This window comes from Stenella coeruleoalba, assembly GCF_951394435.1.
Source record: "Stenella coeruleoalba genome assembly, chromosome: 1".
In the NCBI taxonomy this organism is placed as follows: domain Eukaryota; kingdom Metazoa; phylum Chordata; class Mammalia; order Artiodactyla; family Delphinidae; genus Stenella; species Stenella coeruleoalba.
In genome coordinates this window covers 108,158,206-108,179,866 of record NC_137169.1, presented here as the reverse complement: position 1 = coordinate 108,179,866, position 21,661 = coordinate 108,158,206, and the positions used below count along the sequence as shown (strand labels likewise).

General features: G+C 37.6%; 1 protein-coding gene across 6 annotated transcripts in view; it reads left to right on the top strand.

Moving 5' to 3' along the window:
* ARNT (aryl hydrocarbon receptor nuclear translocator) overlaps nt 1–21,661 on the top strand; it is a 62,373-nt gene that overhangs the window by 31,385 nt on the left and 9,327 nt on the right. For 3 of the 6 annotated variants that reach the window (XM_079944571.1, XM_079944570.1, XM_079944569.1), the window contains exons 4-13: nt 447–491; nt 3,241–3,285; nt 5,590–5,803; nt 9,523–9,736; nt 10,932–11,034; nt 14,298–14,363; nt 14,786–14,871; nt 16,420–16,496; nt 17,154–17,288; nt 19,549–19,623. In XM_079944571.1, coding sequence (XP_079800697.1) covers nt 447–491; nt 3,241–3,285; nt 5,590–5,803; nt 9,523–9,736; nt 10,932–11,034; nt 14,298–14,363; nt 14,786–14,871; nt 16,420–16,496; nt 17,154–17,288; nt 19,549–19,623 — 1,060 coding nt within the window. The remainder of the gene's footprint in view (nt 1–446; nt 492–3,240; nt 3,286–5,589; nt 5,804–9,522; nt 9,737–10,931; nt 11,035–14,297; nt 14,364–14,785; nt 14,872–16,419; nt 16,497–17,153; nt 17,289–19,548; nt 19,624–21,661) is intronic. The other 3 variants (XM_079944573.1, XM_079944574.1, XM_079944572.1) reach the window with 1 other exon arrangement.

The window sequence follows — 21,661 nt, the reverse complement described above, 5'->3', positions numbered from 1 at the left end:
TTTTCAAGGTGAAAAAGTTCTAGAGATATTTTGTACAACAGTGTGAACATATTGTAGTTAGCACTACTGAATTGTACACTTAAAAATGGTTAAGATGGTAAATTTTGTGTTACACGTTTTTTGCCATAATTAATGAAAAACAAAAACAAAACAATCCCTAACCTCAGTGGTGTTGACAGGGTAGTCAGCTGTGCCCTCATGAGATCATCATCTGTTTTTGGAGTGTCTGATAAGTAAGAGTAAAGGACACATTAGAACCCTGACAAATAATAGTCATGGGTTTTTAAGTTCTGTGGGATGCTGTTATTATCTCTGTTGTTTTGTGATGCCTTTTCATTGGCTTTTTTTTGTTGAATATTTTTTACCCCTTTCTAGTTTTCCTTTCAGAGTGAAATAGATATAACAAGTGTAATGCCTTGGACTAAGCCCCTTTTTTTCTCCTTCAGGTGTGATGACGATCAGATGTCTAATGATAAGGAGCGGTTTGCCAGGTAATGTAGTAGAGCATCTTGGTCCTTGTCGTGGGACCAGGCAATTCAAAAATACTGAGTTTTAATTTTATCTCAGTGAGAGTTAATTTCTCTATCCAGTCTGTTTCTTCTTCTGAAAGCTGTTGAAATTTAGTATTATACTTGTTTACGTTCGGGTAACAGGGCTTCAGACTTACGGCTTCAAACTAATGGTATATTTTACCCAGTGTTTTTATGTATGTGTTAGATAGCTATACAGTGTGCTTGCTGGGTGTCCACAGGAACACAAACAATATGAATTTCTTTGTTGCATTTATTATTAAGTGGATCTACAAAATCTGTATAGATAATGGTTTTATTTTTTTAAAAATAACAGCAAAGAAATGATTTATGTGAAGACTGGAGTTTTTATTGAAAACAATATGTTTATCTGTCAAGAGGATGAAAAATAATTTGCTTTATTAAACAGATCCTTCTCAAGTCAAATATTGGTTTATTTTTAGAAAGTTTATTCTATATATTATTAAGTAGTAAGTTATTTGTTTTTTAAATATCGAGTTTGCAGCCACCTCAGAAAAGTGAATAATCCCAAATCCAGTGCTTAACTAATAAGCATTTACTATTTATTCATTGCTGATACTGCTGGTCTGGGGCCCATACATTGAGAACAATTGATGTAGAGGGCTAAGAAATATCAGTCAGAGTAGTTTAAAACTACTCTGAAGCAGTGAGATGCCATCATAAGCTTTGAATGAGATGCTAATATATAAAATGCATATGGGATTTTTCTCTAGTAGCAGTATATAGGACTGATTAAACAGAAGCACTATAGTGAGGGAGGTAGATATGAGGCTATTGAAATAATAAGACAGTGATAAAATCATGAGGGCCTGGGCTAGAATGGTGGCAATGACAGTAGGAAAGGAGTGAATTTAAGAGGTTTTTGAAGAATTTGTTTATCGAAGTAGATACTTGTAAACATTTTAGGATGTGGACCATCTCTAAAATGAGAAGTTAATAATAGGGATTTGGGGAGTAGTTTTTCAAAAGCTGCATTAGAAAGTGAAGCCATCAAATAGTAGTGGTGGTGGTACAGGTTCATAGTCTCTTGACTGAAATTCCTAAAAGCTATGAAAACATGACCTGAACTGTTTTAGACTTCATTTGTCTTGCTTAATGTGAATATTTATACATTCATGTATTTCACTCGGAAATATTAGAGTGGATAAGGGATTATGGATCTGTAGGAGTAGGAGTAGTAATAGGAATTTTAGATATTTAACTTTCAAACAAAGGAACTCATTTCTTTTTCTTTTTTTTTTTTCTTTTTGGCTACACTGTGTGGCTTGTGGTATCTTAGTTCGCTGACCAGGAGTTGAACCTGTGCCCTCAGCAGTGAAAGTGTGGAGTCCTAACCACTGGACTTCCAGGGAATTCCCAGAACTCATTTCTTTAAGATATGATTTGTTAAGCTAGTTCACCTCACATATCCTCCTTCGGAATTCAGTTAGAGGGTCTTTAGAAGCTTAAATGAATTTTCCCAACTTTTTGAAAAAATGATTTGTAGTTTGTTAAGGAATTATAACAACCCAATGAACATGAAACTTCACTTAATATCACTGTTTTCTTTCTCTTCTGGTAAGTATGCATAAGTTTTCACATGATTCTTATCATTACTGTGTTATTTTTTGTCTCTTTTTTTTTCCTGCTGGCCATTTTTTAGAAACTTTCCCATATATTGATAAAGTCATTATATTTGTCATTTTTAATAGCTAGTCTTTCAGCCTGTTATGTCATACTTAGACTTTTTTTGTTACTCTATTTATTGTTATCTCTTTATGTTTATATATATATATATATATATATATATATATATATATATATATATTTAAGATGGAATTGATTACTGATAAACTGGCCTACCGACACCTTGTTTCTTCAGCTGTCACCAACCCTTATAGTATTTTAGTTATCCAGAGAAATTTAGTGATAATCTTTGTAGCCCCCTCCAGGAAGGGGGAGTTGGTACTAGGATCTAGCAATGTTATGGCTTTATTGCAGAGAAATGGGAAAGTGACTGAATCGAAATTTACTACTTTAGGATCAAATCATTGATAGGGAATATATCAGAAACTTAGCTCTTAGTTTTATTTATGTAATTTCTCCAGTGAAGCTGTTTGGTTATTTTGTCTGTGAGTGCATGTGTGCTATATGTGTGTTATAGAAAGATTGTGATCACTTGTTTGACATTCTTATCATGATTTACTGTTTGATTTTTTTTCATTATAGAATAGCATATGTGGATATCATTTTCTTTTCAGATTGGGATCATTGTGTGAGAATGGTATTCCCTTGTTTGTTTCTTGTTCAAACTGTATATCCTTGGTTTCTACAGAGAATGATTGGCTTACTGTGCTCAGATTATGTTAATTTATAATGAATATTAGCCTTGCTTTTATGTTGACCTTTGTCCTGTAAGTAACTTTTTCTTAATCCTAACAGATGGCTTTTTAGAGTTACAGGCAAGGTTCTTGTCCATATTTCCATTTTCCCCTCTCTTCTCTGCATCTGTTTTGTTCTATTTCTTTTCTTTCCTTCCCTTCCCTTTTTTCTCTGTCCCTTCCCTCTCTCCTTCCCTTCCTCCCTCCCTTCCTTTCTTCCTTCCTTCCTCTTTCTTCCCTTCTTCCCTTCCTCCCTCCCTCCCTTCTTTCCTTCCTTCCTTCTTTCTTTTTATTTTACTTTTAGCTTAGTTCGTTAATTCTGTTTTTAGGTCGGATGATGAGCAGAGCTCTGCGGATAAGGAGAGACTCGCCAGGTAGGAGAACAGTGTCTTTTGGCATGATGAAGCAGATCATGCTGCTTTTTCTATCCTTTTTCTTATTCTGCTCTTTTCTTCCCCTTTCTCTTCGTGTTTTTCCTTGTCTGTGGCAAGAGAGGACAAGATTTTTAGAAGTTTGTGTGTAACAGGAACTTTGGCTTCCCCCATCAGAAAGTGGGTGGTTGAAGGAACTTTACTTAGGAATTTAAGAAATTGCTATTAGTTTTTATAGATTTCTCTTTTTATCTTTATCTTAGCACTAAGTTTCACAGAATAAAAAGCTTTCAGAAACAGTGCAGCTGTGCCAGTTGGTACTTTAGCAGGGAAATACTCCTTTATCAGAAAACCAGTAAAATATATCTGTGTTTGCAATTAGTTCCCAGTCTTTAGGCCTCAGTATTTACTCCACACCTCTCTAGAAGGCTCACCCTTATTTTCCTGTGTAGACTCACAGTCTAGATTACTTTGTCACAGCAGTACTGGTGTTGCTTTGGTGATTGAATCTTTTGTGTTTCCCAGAAAAGCTTAGCAGCCTAGATGTGGCTGTTTAAAAGATCAGCCTTATGGATTTCAGTGTCAGAAATCTGTCAGATACTAGGAAAATGGGTGCTTTATGTTTGAGTATTGAATTTTATGTTTCTCAGGCAAAGTAACTGAATGTCAATCTATGTTGTGAGACCTTTTCAGTAAAGGAGACTCTATGGAGTTCTCTTTGGAGACTGTTGTCGATAATGTAGAAATACTGTGGAAGAAATGTTGTGCCCAAATTTTCCTGTTTTTTGGTCTCTGTGATTTGGGATACTCAGTAGGAGGTAGATCACTAATACCAGTACCAGTTTTTATTACTTCCCCCCTCTTACCTACCATTTCCTCTTTCAGCTGGGCCGCAAGCTCATTTTGCTGCCATTTCAACTTATGTCTCCTACGAACTCTTTCACTTTCATAAAACTGATTGGTGTGGTATGGTGGGAAGAACATTGCCTTCATTGGGAATGAGGGCAGCCCTTAGAAGAGTCAGTTAACTGCTTGACCTTAGTTTGCTCTTATCATAAAAAAGAGATTTATGTTAGATTTGTTGTGTTCTTTTTGTTTTGGCAGAGAACTTTTGTTCCAATAGAATCCTTAAGTGGTAATAGAAGTCAATAAAAAAGACAAAAGCAAAGCTGCTCAAGTAAAAACAGAAATGTAGCATGTTGTTTGGGTCTTTCCTTGAAGCAGTCCCACAGAAGACACTGAGGAACTATTAGGCTTTTCAGAAATCCAGTTTGAAAACTACTGGATTACTATTTTTAACAATGATACTCTGTTTGATTTTGAGGAAGTCAGTATTGGAGATATGTTCCACTTACCCTGGTGAGATCCAGATTGTATGTTTTCAGGCCTTTAAACATCTTCCTGTCCACTTCACTCCTATTCTCCAGTTCGCTTTGTCCCAAATTGGGCACCCATAAGGGACCTCTAGTAGATGATATCTTACAAATCTCATGAGCTCAGTATACTGGCACCAAACCCAGATAGAGAAGGTAGGGCTTTGTGCATTAGTGGGACAAGTAAAACTTCCAATTCTGCTGTCTAGTATTGAGAATAAGAGAGAAGCTTAGAACAAACAGCATTTTATAGACCAAGGGAATCTATACTATCAATTCTTGTATCAGCTGTTGAGCAACATACTTGTGTTGGAAAAAATTGGTCATTTTATGTTTTCAGCCTTTAAAAAGTTGAATTGGTAGACATGAAATCAGCCAAGCTGCTTTCAGCATTTTTTAAGACTGTCATTTCTTTTTTTTTTCCTAACATCTTTATTGGAGTATAATTGCTTTACAATGGTGTGTTACTTTCTGCTTTATAACAAAGTGAATCAGCTGTACATATACATATATCCCCATATCTCTTCCGTCTTGTGTCTCCCTCCCTCCCACCCTCCCTATCCCACCCCTCTAGATGGTCACAAAGCACTGAGGTAATCTCCCTGTGCTATGTGGCTGCTTCCCAAGACTGTCATTTCTTAAAACACATTTTGTTCTGAGGGAGTGGTAATTTACATAGGAAGTGAAGTTTCCAGGAGTTAGAATTGCTGGTATCTGCTTGTACCCTGTCTGCCTCATTAGTTTCTATTCCATACTTGCTCTGCATGAGAAGTTTGGCAAACTTTACTTTAACTTCTGAGACTTAAGCATCACTAAATCTGAATACCATATTTCTTCAGCAGCTCACTTGGTATTCATATCTCTCTCCCGGCTCCCAAATGGCCAGATGTGACCACCTGGATGGGGCTTCTCCTCTCTCTCTCTCTCCATGCAGGGAAAACCATAGTGAAATTGAACGGCGCCGACGGAACAAGATGACAGCCTACATAACAGAACTGTCAGACATGGTACCCACCTGTAGTGCCCTGGCTCGAAAACCAGACAAGCTAACCATCTTACGCATGGCGGTTTCTCACATGAAGTCCTTGCGAGGAACTGGCAACACATCCACTGATGGCACCTACAAGCCGTCTTTCCTCACTGATCAGGTCTCTGGGAAGCACAGCTGAGAGAGTCTAGAATCTTTTGAAGGTTTTGATCCTTTTGGGGTAGATGACCATAATCCTGAATAGCACATTATATTGGGAGTCAGAGCAGAGCTAAGTCTGTAGTTTCTTATTTATTTATTTAATTTATTTTTCGACTGCTTTGGGTCTTCGTTGCTGCGTGCAGGCTTTTTCTAGTTACGGTGAGTGGGAACTACTCTTAGTTGTGGTGCGCAGCCTTCTCATTGCGGTGGCTTCTCTTGTTGTGGAGCACGGGCTCTAGGTGCGCGAGCTTCAGTAGTTGTGGCTTGTGGGCTCAGTAGTTGTGGTTTGTGGGCTCTAGAGAACAGGCTCAGTAGTTGTGGCACATGGGCTTAGTTGCTCCGCAGCATATGGGATCTTCTGGGACCAGGGCTCAAACCCGTGTCCCCTGCATTGGCAGGCAGATTCTTAACCACTGTGCCACTAGGGAAATCCCTGTAGATTCTTTAAAGCACAAGAATTCCGCTCTGAAGGAAATATTCAGACCATGGGAGAGTGAGTTTTGATCCCTGACTATATCATTTATTAGCTTTGGAGCAGTGAGAAGTAGAGAAGAATTGTGAAAGCTATTTAGCAAAACTTATAGGTACTTTAGAACTGTACTCATGAAGAACAGTGGAATCACAGGGAGAAGAAATGACTGTGTCCATGAACCAGTTCTTTTCCTTGGCTTTAGGGTTATAGAAGATGGAAGGAAACTAGTTTTTATTCTTGAAGCAGCTTCCAGTTTTAGTGATACAAGGAGTCTAATAGGAAGTTGTTGCTTAGAGATGTACTCTGGTACATTTGATGCACTATGAGAGAAATAGAGAAGGCAAAAACATTTCCAGCCTTTCAGGAACTCAGTCTGAATATGGATATGTGAGTGGTAGGATACACACATAAGTGAAAAATGATAGGAAAATGGGTACGGAGAAGAAATGCCTTAAAAAACTTATTAATAATTTATATAGGATTAAATATGTGTGTGTGTGTGTGCGCGTGTGTGTGTGTGTGTGTGTGTACACACATTAGAGGAATAGCTAAAGTGAATAGAATGGCCAGGCCTGAGTGAGAATAGTCAGCAAAAACTTCAAAGAGTAAGGAAGCCATGTTGTGTTTTATTAAAAATAACACTTGGTTATTGCAGAAAAACTTGTAAAATATAGGAAGTATAGGGAAGAAAAAATTGACCTGTGATGCCATGCTTTTATTCAGAGGATTAGAAGGAAAGAAAGAATATAATTTGGAAGAAAGGAATAAGAATTTTCCAAATAGGATGGTCTGTATGACAGTACATATAGCACAGATATTATATATATGTACAATGAAATAGCTAATCAATTTGTTCTAACAGAACACATACAGATATTGATTCAACAAACTCCAGTAATGCACATTTTTAAGCTAACCAGGTTCTTTGTGCTATTAGAAATGTAAAGAGTGGTAAGAGATAGTCACTGGTAGAAACAGACATGTAAGTAAATCAATCATAATATAAACACAGAATCAGTTCTGTATCAGAAAGAGGTGCAGTAATAAGTCCTGTAGAAGTGCAAATATGGAAAGCAAAGAATAGGGGAATAGGATTGTAAGTATTGGAAATAACTTGATCAAAAGCATAGTGAGAATAATCAGGTTATTCAAGGAAAATCAGGTAGTTTAGCGTGCCTTGGGAGATGGTAATAGGAAAGTAGGCTGGGACCTGATGATGGAATATTTAGGTGTTATGTTAAATAATTTAGATTTTAATTTTTAGGCAATGGGGAGCTATAAAAAATGTGGTAGCATTTTAAGGATGGATTGGAGACAGTGAAAGCAGGAAGACCATTTGTCTTGGCATGAGATGATTAGGACAGTGACGTTGTATTTGAAAATAAAATTGATAAAACTGAATTATCCCTGGAGTGTGAGAAAAAGGAGTTAAGAGTTTTGAGGCCTGTATCCTGAGAGGAAGGGAATACTGTTAATCAAGAAAGGGAATGCTAGAAGAGCACAGAGGATTGTTTTCGAAGGGGGAAATGATGGGTTTTGAGATGTTGAAATTGAATTGCTGGTAAAATGTCTATTTGGAGATGCTTAATAGATTTTAGGCAAGTCTAGGCATATGGATTTGGGTATCATTTCTTAGTGGAGGAGTGGATATGATTTCTCAGGGAGAGAGTATGGGATAGAGAAGAGAACTTAGGATAGAACCTTGGAAATGCCTACACTTGAGACTTGAATAAAGGAAAGGGAACCTGAAGCAGAGAAGGTACATTTGGAAAGGAAGTATAAGTTGGAGTGCAGTGTCATAGAAGCTAGGGAGAAATAAAATTTAAAGGGTAAAGTGAACAACACTATCAGATATGCAGTGACATTGAGTAAAATGATATGGACTCAGGAAAGGGGACTTGAGTTGGCATTTAGGAATACATTAGTAACCTGAAAAAACATGAATGTAGTGGTTTAGAGTGAAGATTGCAGTGGGTTTGAGAAATAAGTGAAAAGAGAGTAGAGCCAGTGAGTGTAACACTACTCTTAATTTAAGCTTGGCGCTGAAAGATGAATTGGGCGAAGTTGAGGGAAGTTTTGTATAGAATTGAGAAAACTTGATCATGTTTAAGATCTGAGGGGAGGGGCTTCCCTTGTGGCACAGTGTTTAAGAATCCACCTGCCAGTGCAGGGGACACAGGTTTGAGCCCTCGTCCAGGAAGATCCCACATGCGGCGGAGCAACTAAGCCCATGTGCCACAACTACTGAGCCTGCGCTCTAGAGCCCGTGACCCACAACGACTGAAGCCCGTGTGCCAAGAGCCCGTGCTCCGCAACAAGAGAAGCCAGCGCAATGAGAAGCCCGCACACTGCAACGAAGAGTGGCCCCCACTCGCCACAACTAGAGAAAGCCCGCGCACAGCAACCAAGACCCAACGCAGCCAAAAATAAATAAATAAATAAATTTATTTTAAAAAAAAAAAGATCTGAGGGGAAAGAGAGAGAACACCAATATTTGCAGAGCAAGATCCTAAAAAGAGACCAGAGAGAGTGAGATCTAGAACTCATTTATTTATTTATTTATTTAAAAAGTAATTTTTAAAAATTTATTTATTTATTTAATTTATTTTTGGCTGTGTTGGATCTTCATTGGTGTGCGCGGGCTGTCTCTAGTTGTGGAGAGTGGGGGCCACTTTTCGTTGCGGTGCGCAGGCTTCTTATTGCGGTGGCTTTTCTTGCGGCGGAGCATGGGCTCTAGGCATGGGGGCTTCAGTAGTTGTGGCGAGCGGGCTCTAGAGCGCAGGCTCAGTAGTTGTGGCGCATGGGCTTCGTTGCTCCACGGCATGTGGGAACTTCCCGGACCAGGGCTTGAACCCGTGTCCCCTGCATTGGCAGGTGGATTCTTAACCACTGTGCCACCAGGGAAGCCCAAGAACTCAATTATTGTTAATGGTAAGCCTTTTTATTCCCTGTCTTGAGTTCTGAGGTAAAGAGGAGGAGATGGATAGTGACATAGACACATTGAGGAAATACCTATTGGAAAAACCTCTCTTGTCCATGAAGGTGGTTACATTTAGGTTGCAAAGCTGTGCCTGTGGATTAGACAGAAGCCAGCAATTACTTATGGAGAGATACATATGGCCTGAAGTGTCTTACTTCTTTCCATGAATAATATTTGGTTTTTCAGAAGAGTTCAGTTTTAACTTGTATTTCTCTTCCTTGGGCAGGAACTGAAACATTTGATCTTGGAGGCAGCAGATGGCTTTCTGTTTATTGTCTCATGTGAGACAGGCCGGGTGGTATATGTCTCTGACTCAGTGACCCCTGTTTTGAACCAGCCGCAGTCTGAATGGTTTGGTAGCACGCTCTATGATCAGGTGCACCCAGATGATGTGGACAAACTTCGTGAGCAGCTTTCCACTTCGGAAAATGCCCTGACAGGTATGAGTTAATACGGATGGAAAATGAATAGCAAATTCTTCCTTCTTTTTTTTTCTGAGATAGAAGAGGTGTTTTAACTCTTAAATTTTTTGATTGAATCTGGCAAAACTTTTAGAATTTTCTCCTTCAATGAATATAATTGTTCTTTTTATCCACATGCAGGTAATATATTTTGTAGCTCATCTTTAGAAAATGTTTCATTAGTGACAATGCTTATAAAAAGTTTACTTTGATCTTAATATTAGTGTAAATACACAGTAAAGGCCAAGCCTACAATAACCCCCACCCCCACCCCTCCAGCCATTCCAGAAGAATGAAATTATCCATTTTCTGTCTCATTTGTTGGGTAAATACCTGGTATTTTTTCTACCCAGTTGTGCTTGGCTTTGACTTGGTATTAGGTTCTATGATAGTAGATTTTTATTTTAGAGGGGGATGATTATCAGTGTGTAAGGTGTTTTCTTGGTTTTTTTTTGTATTTATACTATCTTTCTGTCTTGTTTTTGCCCCCACCTCCACACCCCCATTTAATGTTATTCAGTCCTTCTGCCCTAGTTTGGCTGAAGGAAACAAGTCACATCTGCTCCTAAGCGATCTAGAAAAAATTTTAATGTGGAAGCAGATTAAAACTGGTAATTAAAATAAAATCCATTACGGTCATATTAATGTTGGTATTTAGCTTTCATTTATGTTTTTATGGGTTTCATTTTCCTAATTCTTCTTTTTCCCAAAAGTTCCCACTGGTTTCTGTATAATAAAGGGAGGAACAATTTTAGCATGAGACAGATGGGTGTTTCTGTAGCATATAAAATTACTTGTTATTAAACCAGTGACATTCACTCCATGTGTGTGTGTGTGCGTGCATACGCACATGCATGTGTGTTTATAAAAATAATCAGACCTAAGGATATAGCCTTGCTCTTGCTTGCCAACTTTACCTACTTCTACTCCTGTCTTGCCTTGCACAAAGTTATTTCCAGTGCTTTGAACTGAAGAGTAAGTAAGATTCACTGATGGGAACAGAGGTGTTTTAGGCTTGAAAAAAATCCATCTCCTACTTGGCTTATTCTCTTATAAGCAAGGAGATTGGAGAGCATGAATAGGCTACTTACTTATCTTTGCCTCCAGTATCTCTCTCTCCCTCTTCCCCACACACAAGAATGTACTCCAGACTGTTCTTCACATCCTTCTTCAGGGCGTATCCTTGATCTGAAGACTGGAACAGTGAAAAAGGAAGGTCAACAGTCTTCCATGAGGATGTGTATGGGCTCAAGGAGATCTTTTATTTGCCGTATGAGGTGAGTGTCAGGATGAGGATTGTGATTTGCCATAGGAAGAATTAAGAGCTGAGGGTTTGATTTCTGGTCAGAGGAGTTAAACTTCTAAATCCAAGATCCAATTAGATTAAATTTAGCTCTCGAGACCCACGTAAGTTGTAACACAGAATAAAGCGTTAAGGAAACTAACATTTACTGAACTCCTCCTATGCCAAACATTATGATAGGTGCTTTATGTCTGTCATCTCATTTCCCACAACTGCCCAGTAGGGTAGAATTCATGGTTACTATTTTGCTGATTAAAAAAAAAAAAAAGACTCAAAGAAATTGACTTCCCAGGATTACATAGATAATGTTTGATACAAGATTTTATTCTAATCCATACTAGTCGGATGCCGATACCTATGTTTTTTCCCAGTATATCACAAGGCAACATCCATGTACTCAGATCATTTCTGCACCCCTCCTTTTTTTGTAGAAATTTAAGACTTTATTATGTCTTTCACTTAATATTTAGCATTAATAAATTATATACTATACATTTTAGGATTCTGAAGAAAGGATAGTGATACTTTTCTTCACAGCTAGAGAAAATACTTCTTAAAGTCACAAATTCAGGTTGTATAATGGAAATTGACTACATTGTACGAGAGGATGCTTCTTAGAAATGATGAATAGGATATTAAGAAAGGTTTCCTGGGGGAGTTTAAAAATTGAATATTATATGGCTTAGTGGTTTAGTTTCTGGACCCAGACTACTGGATTTATCACTTATCTTCTGAGACCTTGAGCAGATTAAATGACTGCTTTGTGTTTGCTTTTTTAAAAAATATTTATTTATTTATTTATTTTTGGCTGGATCGGGTCGTAGTTGCAGCGCATGGGCTCTTTGTTGCAGTGCATGGGCTTCTCTCTATTTGTGGTGTGCAGGCTCCAGAGCACATGGACTCAGTAGTTGTGACGTGTGGGCTCTCTGGTTGTGGTGCGCGGGCTCCAGAGCGGGTGGTCTCAGTAGTTGTGGCTCACAGGCTTAGTTGCTCCACAGCATCTGGGATCTTAGTTCCCTGACGAGGGATCGAACCTGCCTCTCCTGCATTGGAAGGCAGATTCTTAACCACTGGACCACGAGGGAGGGTCCCCCTGCTTTGTGTTTTTATTTCTTCATCTAATATAGGGAGTTATATCAACCTCATAAAGTTGTTATAAGGATTAGATGAATAAATATATGTAAAGATGCTTAAAATAGTGCATGACACATGTAAAATTCTGTGTAAGTTTTATTTATTATTAAAGAAGTGAAAGAAAGAAAGTAGAGGATGGGAGAGAGTGTTGCAACATGTGGACATGGCTAATGCAAAGACATAGGCAGGAACAAGATAAATAATAACGAAATGTAGCAAATAGATTGTGTTGCAGCATAGCGCTGGAGTCAACAAACCACAACTCTTAGTTTGTAAATAAATCTTTATTAGAACATAGCCATGCCCATTTGTTCGCATACTGTCTGTAGCTGCTTTTGTGCTATAATAGCAGAATTGACTAGTTGCAACAGATTGTATGGCCCACAAAGCTGAAAATATTTACTGTCTGGTCATTTACAGAAAAAGTATACTAACCCCTGATGTAGAGAATCTCTGCATTTGCAGAGCATGTAGAACATTTTGACTTAAAATTCTGGGACAGTTACAAGTTTTAGAAATACCAAACCTGACTTCTTTATCCTTCCTTGTTAGGGGCATTGTTACCAATTTTCTGTGTCAAGTTGTATTCAGAACCTGTTATCTGGCTGTTAACTGATGGAAGCTTCTTTGATAGTGTAGTGCAACTTTTTTTTTAATTTATTTTTTTATTGAAGTATAGTTGAATTATAGTGTTGTGTTAATTACTGCTGTGCAGCAAAGTGACTCAGTTATATATTTTCATATTCTTTTCCATTATAGTTTATCACAGGATGTTGAATATAGTTCCCTGTGCTATGCAGTAGGACCTTGTTGTTTATCCATTCTACATATACCAGTTTGCATCTGCTAATCCCAGACTCCCAATCCAGTCCTCTCCTACCTCCCTCTCCCTTGGCAACCTCCAGTCTGTTCTCTATGCCCCTGATTCTGTTTCTGTTTCATAGATAGGTTCATTTGTGTCATATTTTAGGTTCCACATATAGGTGATATCATATGGTATTTGTCTTTCTCCTTCTGTTTTACTTCACTTAATATAATGATCTCTAGTTGCATCCATGTTGCTGCAAATGGCATTTCATTCTTTTTGTGGCTGCATAGTATTCCATTGTATATATGTATCACATCTTCTTTATCCATTCTTCTTTCAGTGGACATTTAGGTTGTTTCCATGTCTTGGCTATCGTGAAAAGTGCTGCTGTGAATGTAGGGGTGCATGTATAATACCCTTTTTTTTTTTTTTTTTTTGGTAGTACGCAGGCCTCTCACTGTTGTGGCCTCTCCCGTTGCGGAGCACAGGCTCCGGACACGCAGGCTCAGCGGCCGTGGCTCACGGGCCCAGCCGCTCCGCGGCATGTGGGATCTTCCCGGACCAGGGCACAATCCCGTGTCCCCTGCATCGGCAGGCGGACTCTCAACCACTGTGCCACCAGGGAAGCCCTATAATACCTTTTTTTTTTTTTTTGTGGTACGCAGGCCTCTCACCATTGTGGCCTCTTCCATTGTGGAGCACAGGCCCCGGACGCGCAGGCTCAGTGGCCATGGCTCACGGGCCCAGCTGCTCCGTGGCATGTGGGATCCTCCCAGACTGGGGCACGAACCCGTGTCCCCTGCATCGGCAGGTGGACTCTCAACCACTGTGCCACCAGGGAAGCCCTATAATACCTTTTTGAATTATAGTTTTGTCTGGGTATATTCCCAGGAGTGGGATTGCTAGATCATATGGTAATTCTATTTTTAGTTTTCTGAGGAACCTCCATACTGTTTTCCACAGTGGCTGCACCAACTTACATTCCCACCAACAGTGTCGGAGGGTTCCCTTTTCTCCATACCCTCTCCAGCATTTGTGATTTGTAGACATTTTAATGATGGCCATTCTGACTGGCATGAAGTGGTACCTCATTGTAGTTTTGATTTGCATTTCTCTAATAATTAGCGGTGTTGAGCATCTTTTCATGTGCCTATTGGCCATCTGTATTTCTTCTTTGGAGAAATGTCTCTTTAAGTCTTCTGCCCATTTTTCCATTGAGTTGTTTGTTTTTCTGTTGAGTTGTATGAATGATAGTGCAACTTAATTGCTTTTAATCTCTCTGTTCATTGAAACAGGTGTGGCAGTAGCTCTGTGGACCCAGTCTCCATGAATAGACTGAGCTTTGTAAGAAACAGATGCAGGTGAGATCCTAAGCTGTAAAAATAAAAACCCAAAGGGATGGCCAAGTACCTTTAGAGATCGTCACATTTTCAACTATTTTACTATTGTACTTCCTTCAGCAGCCCTCACCCTCATCCCTCACTTCCCAGTTACTTTTTTTCTGGCAGTATTTTCCTGAACTTCTAAATCTTTTGCTCATCCTGTTTAAGGAAGTTACGCTACCACTTTACCTATTGATACTTTCTTCCTGCTGCAGTACCTTTCAGTTGCTTTACTTTGGCAAAGGTAAAATATATGCTGGTCACTTTTGGGTGGGAAAGGTCCAAGTACAGTCGTCCTGTTTTATAAACACCCAAGAGCCTAAAGTTAAAGGTACTAAGCCAGCATTGCCTTTTAAATGTTACTGGGTAGGGTTTTCTCCTCACACCTGTAATTTTTCTAGGAATGGACTTGGCTCTGTGAAGGATGGGGAACCTCATTTCGTGGTGGTCCACTGCACAGGCTATATCAAGGCCTGGCCCCCAGCAGGTAGGAAAGTTGAATAGTGACTTCTTCCTGGGTGCAGCAAGTTCCTCACAGTGTCCAAGAAAGTTAGCTAATATTTATCATGTACCTGTAGTATATGAAATGTACTTTGGTATAAACTGTAATAGGAAAGAAAAAGTGGACTCCTTCCCTTCCTCTATGGATCTTATATTCCAGTTAGGGAGATGGATTACTCAGACTTGAAAATGACTTGGTGATGGCTGTGTCACAGAATGTAGTTTTTAAATGTCCAAATAGTAATGTATACTGAATACCTGTATCTAAGTATTTGCGTGCAAAGAAGCAGTTGACATTGAATGCAGTTGATTTGGGAAGGTTTTCTAAAGAAGGAGCAAGACTTGGATGGAGAAGCGGGTAAATGGCTTGATTGTAGTAACTTGTAAAGGGGATGTTCTCTGCAAAGACTTTAAATCAGGATGTGAGCGGATTAATTTTACTAGAACTTGAAGTCAAAAAGGGAATGTGAGAAAAGTGGTTGGGGTACAAGGATCAGCCTTTTAACCTGGCTTGTCAGAGTTTCCAAATCGTAGCAATTTTATTACCTCCCTGCTGGCTAGGTGTGCCTGGGAAGTGGGGGTTTTAGGGAGATAGAAACTAAGAGAGGCAAGGTGGTGTGTTTTGGTAAAGGTTAAACTTTGGATTTGGAAAAACCTGGGTTTGATTCTGGCATTGTTATTTATTAGTGGTATAACTTAGGGTAAGTTGCTTGACTTGTATGGGAAAAAAAAACCCTCAATTTTCTCATCTATAATTTAGAGATAATATAACCCATATAGAGTTATTGTGAGGATTAGATTTAATGTAAGGAAAGCACCCAGCCTAGTGCCTGGCATATGGTAGGCACCCAATAAATGGTAGTTAAATGTAATTAAGAAAAATTAATTTTAAGTCATAATGAAGTTTGAACTTTTTAGTTTATATACTGTATAAACCATGCGTTTGAGATACACATGATCTTTTATACTTCTATGTAGCTCTCAAAGAAATACTATTTTTCTTGGTAAAAAGAAGAAAAATATGCAAAGAGTAGGGGGAAAGTGCATCCTTCTTCCCTTTCCACATAAACATTGAAACACTAGCTTGTCTCTTTTCCAAAGTACATAAATAACTATTGGTGTTTGGTTTAATCTCATTTTTGGTTGTTTGCTTACTTTGAAAGTCACAGGTTAGGCAAGACATCCGTTCTCTGCCTGTGATATGGTCACAGAGTAAATGGCTGTCTTCATATGTATTTGGTTTGGCCAGCATAGTCTTTTAGAATACTTTGAGTGGGACTGTACTCTGCAGTTTATTATAATTAATGTGAGTATAATATATGAATTAATATATATATAAGTACTTAAAATAGTACCTGATATATATGGTAAGTTCTTTGGGTTGTTTACCTTTATTTCTTATTTTCAGCAGTCTGTATTGTTTCATACCTAGTCTCTTCATACCTACATGTGTTTTAAATCTTTACATATCTGACTTTTGAAGGCAATTGAGTTTGAGATACCTGTTAAACCTTTTAACTTCACCTTCCTGAAGGTGTCTCCCTCCCAGATGATGACCCAGAGGCTGGCCAGGGGAGCAAGTTTTGCCTGGTGGCTATTGGCAGACTACAGGCAAGTATGAATTTTTCACATCTATATCACCCATTTTCAGTGGGAGAAAATCTCCTTCAGGATGTGTTCATGTTATTTTTTCTTTTACTCTCTGAATACAAATGAAGAATTCTGAAAAACTCCGAACATTTTGAGGAATATGGTATTCATAGTTAACATTGCTTCTCTTGGATTTAGCAGAAGCTGAAGAGAGTGAGAGAGAGAGATCTTTTCCTCTTTCATACTTTTAGCTTTGCAATGCTGAATTTTCTATTTCCAACTAATTTCTTTTGCTCCTATACAATAGAAGAGAGATCTTTTCATTTTTCATTACATGACTAACAGTAGAGAATTGGAATTATTTTGATTCTCCTTATAAAAACAGATGTTTCTTGGTTACTTGGGAGTATAATTTTCCAATCTGAATAGTGAATACCACCTAGCTAAATGAAAGTAAGTGGGTTTTAGGTTGAATGAATTATTACCTTTCTTTACAAAGTTCGTGAAGAGTACATGTGTAGGAGTGGAGCTAGGCCTCATGCCCTATCTGTGATGATCACTTTTTCCTTTTTGGATGGGTTGTGAAAGTTTAGAAATTCCTAAAATTGGAAACCTGATGGGAAATACATCTGTAAAGAATGGTGTCATTTTATCTCATTTTTATCTCTTTTCTTTCAGGTAACTAGTTCTCCCAACTGTACAGACATGAGTAATGTTTGTCAGCCAACGGAGTTCATCTCTCGACACAATATTGAGGGAATCTTCACTTTTGTGGATCATCGCTGTGTGGCTACCGTTGGCTACCAACCACAGGTGAGGAGCTGGAGCTATTACACCACTGATATTTAGGCTTCTGTTTTCCCTTTGCTATGCTGAGATTATTCAATCGTATAATTCCAGAGATAACCAAAACATGTCAGCCCCAACTCAGAAAAAGAGATGATCCTAGTCTGTTGATAGCTAAATATAATTTCAGCTTCCTACCAAGGTTGTCTGATCTAGAAAAATATGGCTTGTGAAACCAGGCTGGAGCAGCAGGTACAGGTAATGTATTTCTTTTTTGTTAGTGATATTAATACAGATGATGATGCAAAAACTAGTTATAATGATTTGGCCACCTTTAGATAATTCATATAATCATCTAGTTGCATAGTAACCCATAAAGTATGCAAATTTAGCACCAGTTATTATGATTTATTTAGATATCTCATTCAGCAGACCAGGTAACTATGTCTGAATTGAGAAACAAGTCATTACATAAACTTTCAAAATTATAGCTGCCAGGAGGGACTTCTGTAAAGAGGTTGGTGCAAAAGAGATCTTGAAAAAGGAGAACAAAGTCAGAGAGCATTTACAGTACCTGATGCAACACCTGTTGTAAAGCTGTTGTTACCAACACAGCGTGGTGTTGGTGTAGGAATAGTTACATAGATCAGTAGATAAGAATCGAGTCTGTTCTCATATTTATGGTCAACTGATTTTCAACAAAGATGCCGAGACAATTCAAGGGGAAAAGAAGCTTTTCCAATAGATGGTGACGGAACAATTGTATACTCATAGGCAAAACAAAACAGAAAGAACTTAGACTCTTACCTCACACCATACACAGAACTCAACTCGAAGATATAAATGTGTAAGTGCCAAAGTTTTATAAAACATCTAGAAGAAAATAGGATAAAATCTTTGTGATCTTGAGTTAGGCAAAGATTTTTTTTTTGGCCACGTTGTGCAGCTTGCAGGATCTTAATTCCCCCACCAGGGATTGAACCAGGGCCACAGCAGTGAAAGTGCCGAGTTCTAATGACTGGACTGCCAGGGAATTCCCTAGGCAAAGATTTTCTATATGACCCTAAAAGCATGATTCACAAAAGAAAAAATTTGGTAAGTTGGGTTTCATAAAAGTTAAAATTTGCCCTCTTAAAAGGGCATCATTAAGAAAGTGAAAAGACCAGCCACAAATTGGGGGAAAATATTTGTAAATCATATGTGTGAAAAAGGATTTGTATCCAGAATAAAGAACTCTCAGAACTCATTAAGACAACCAGCCAGTAAAAAAGGGGCACAAGATTTGAATAGACATTTCACCAGAGAAGCAATATGAATGGCATATAAATAGTTGCTTGTCATTAGGAAAGTACAGATTAAAGCCACAATGAGATACCACTATATGCCCATTAGAATGGCTATCATCAAAAAGTACTGGCAGGAACATGGAGAAACAGAACCTTCATACATTGTTAGTAGATAAGTAAAATGGTATAACTACTTCGGAAAACCATTTTGGCAGTTTCTTTAAAAGTTAAACATACACTTACCCTACAAATTAGCAATTCCACTCTTAAGTATTTACCCAAGAGAAATGAAAACATATGTTCACACAAAGATTTATACACAGATGTTCATATCTGTATTATTCATAATAGCCAAAAAGTGGAATGTCCATTAACTAGTGAATGGATACACACTGTGTTATATCCATGTTAGAATATTTATGAGCAATAGAAGGGATATACTATTGATACATGGAACAACATAGATGAACTTCAAAAATATTGTGTTAAATGAAGGCAGCCAGACACAGAAGACTACCTATTGTATGATTCCATTTGTATAGAAAAGGCAACACTGAAGAAGCAGAAGCAGATCAGTGGTTGGCCAAAGGATTAGGAGCAGGGATTGACTACAAACGGGCAGAAGGGCACTTTTGGGTGCAGTGGACGTGTTCTAAAACTGAATTGTGGTAATGGTTGTACAACTGTATAAATTTATTATAGGTCATCAAATTAGAATTATAAAATTCATTTAGAATGAGTGAGTTTATCTAAATTATACCTCAAATCTGTAAAAAATTCACTTAAAATAAATGTACAATATCCTGAAAAAGAAGAATGCTCTAGAGGTCAGTTGTTTAGCAGATTCCATCTTTTTTTGTTTGTCTTTTTTTCCCCCCTCCACTCTTATCCATAATCTTAGGATAAAAGCAAGAGAAATGAAATCCAAGTCTCCTACTAATGGCCCAGGAAAGTTCGATGATCATAAAAGTGTCAATTTTACTCTTCTTTTTCTCTTTTAGGAACTCTTAGGAAAGAATATTGTAGAATTCTGTCATCCTGAAGACCAGCAGCTTCTAAGAGACAGCTTCCAACAGGTAACTTTTTTTCCTGGTTTGGATTGGAATAGTATTTTAATCTAATATCTATTATTACATTCATTCCACAAATATTTATTGACTGCTGATTAACCTAGTACTGTGGCAGGCCCTGCAGTTTTATGTACTTTAGTACTTAACCTGTATTTTTAAGAAACAGAAAAGGACCAGTACTTTGAAACTATGGATAATGTTCAAGGTATTTTTCTTTGGCTTTGGCTACTCAGTGTCTTATATCCAAGAGGCTGTCTTTAAAATATTTAAAATAGTCTACACTTCACTGAACAGTGGATAGTAGTTGAAAAATTCATTTCATGGTTCTTTTATAGATAAGTGAAAGTTGGCTCTTAATTGTAAGCAAACTCTTAATTTCAGGCCCTAGATCCTGAAAACATCTGGCGAATTTAATTTCAGGACAGGCTTCGCTTTAGATAGTAGCTCTTACTTTATATTAGACTGGTTAGTTTTCCTCTTTAAACCTCAATAGTGTTTTTACTGATACAATGGGTATATAAGATAAAGCATTTAAAGCACAAAGGCCAACTTCTAGAGGAAATCAGACAATGGCAGTAAAAAGTCTCTCTGTCTCTAATTCCTCAGCATCACCTGTTCCATCCACTCACATTCCATGTACGGGTAGTCTTTTTTTTTTTTTTTTTTGGTAGTGTAGTCTTAGAAAAGCTATTCTGACTTCTGTTGAAACCATTCAAAGCTAAGGACGTGGACTTCTGGCAGTGCGAGATGTTGTACAGTATATTTTAAATCCATGAAATTCATAATTCTCACGCTTAGGGCCACAGAGTATCACTTGATCATTTCTAGAAAAATGTTTATTCCAAAGCAATGGGCCATATATACACTCTGTAATCTCATGGTTTTTATTCTGACATCAGTTGCTGCTATGATACTAGAGTACAGAAGCAAAGGTACTTTTTAATGTGCAGACTAGTTGCTGCTTACTAGTTGCTGATATCTAGATTTTGATGTTTCTTATGTCTAGATGGATTTGTATTTCTTTTTGCTTTTCAGTACATAAATTTAGTTGCTATTTCTAGGGAAGGTTGTTTTTCTCTTTTTTTTTTTTCTTCCATTTTGGTTCTTGTCATGCTTTGTTTCACATTTGATTTTTTAAAATTTTATTTATGTATTTTAAATGTGCCATTTTATTATTGCTAAGTGAAGTATGTCCCGTTTTCTGTTATAATTATTTCTCAGTCAGATTGTAATGTCAGCGGTTACTGCCACACTCTTGTCAACTTAAACACAAATGTTATCACTTAACTTTTTCTTAAAAAGCAATTTAAAGTGTAGGTATTTTGAATTACTGGGCTTATACTTCATTGGCATGAATATGTACAGTAATAATCAGGTTTCAAATCCAGTATTTAGTTTGTATACAAATGTAATGATGTTCGTTGTGCATATATTATACAGTGAGCGCATGTATTAAAGACTACTTATTATTGTTTAAATGTAGATGTTCATATCTCATTTCTTTTTTATAATGTTAAATAAATGTTGTTCTTAAAAAAAGAAAAAATACATAGCCTAGTGCTTGACATATAGTAAGTACCAAATAAATGTTAGCTGCTAATATTATTTTTTTACTGTTAAGGAGGGGATTCAAAAGATTATTTTCTGTTCTTTGAGATTAGAAACTAAAATGATCTAAAATTGCTTTCTTTTAAAAAATAAAAGCAAAACAAAACTAAAGCCAACTTAGTTTTATTTATAGAAACCTTCATGGGTGCTATGAAAACAAATTCTCAGGCTTGGCAGAAAAAGCTAGGATTGAGGGGCAACATATAAGCTATGTTCAGTGTCATTAAACTTATAAACTCCTAGTAAATTTGCTAGATCAGTGTATCTTTAAGGGACTTTCTAAAGGAAGTGGGGAAAGGTAGTCTTTTCTCTCCTGGAATAATTGTTACTCCTGTTTGATATTGACAAGAGTGGTTAGATAGCTTGGGACTCTGAGAAGAAACATGATAAATATACCTCCTTATTGTTTAGTCACTTATTTTTACTCCCCAAAACA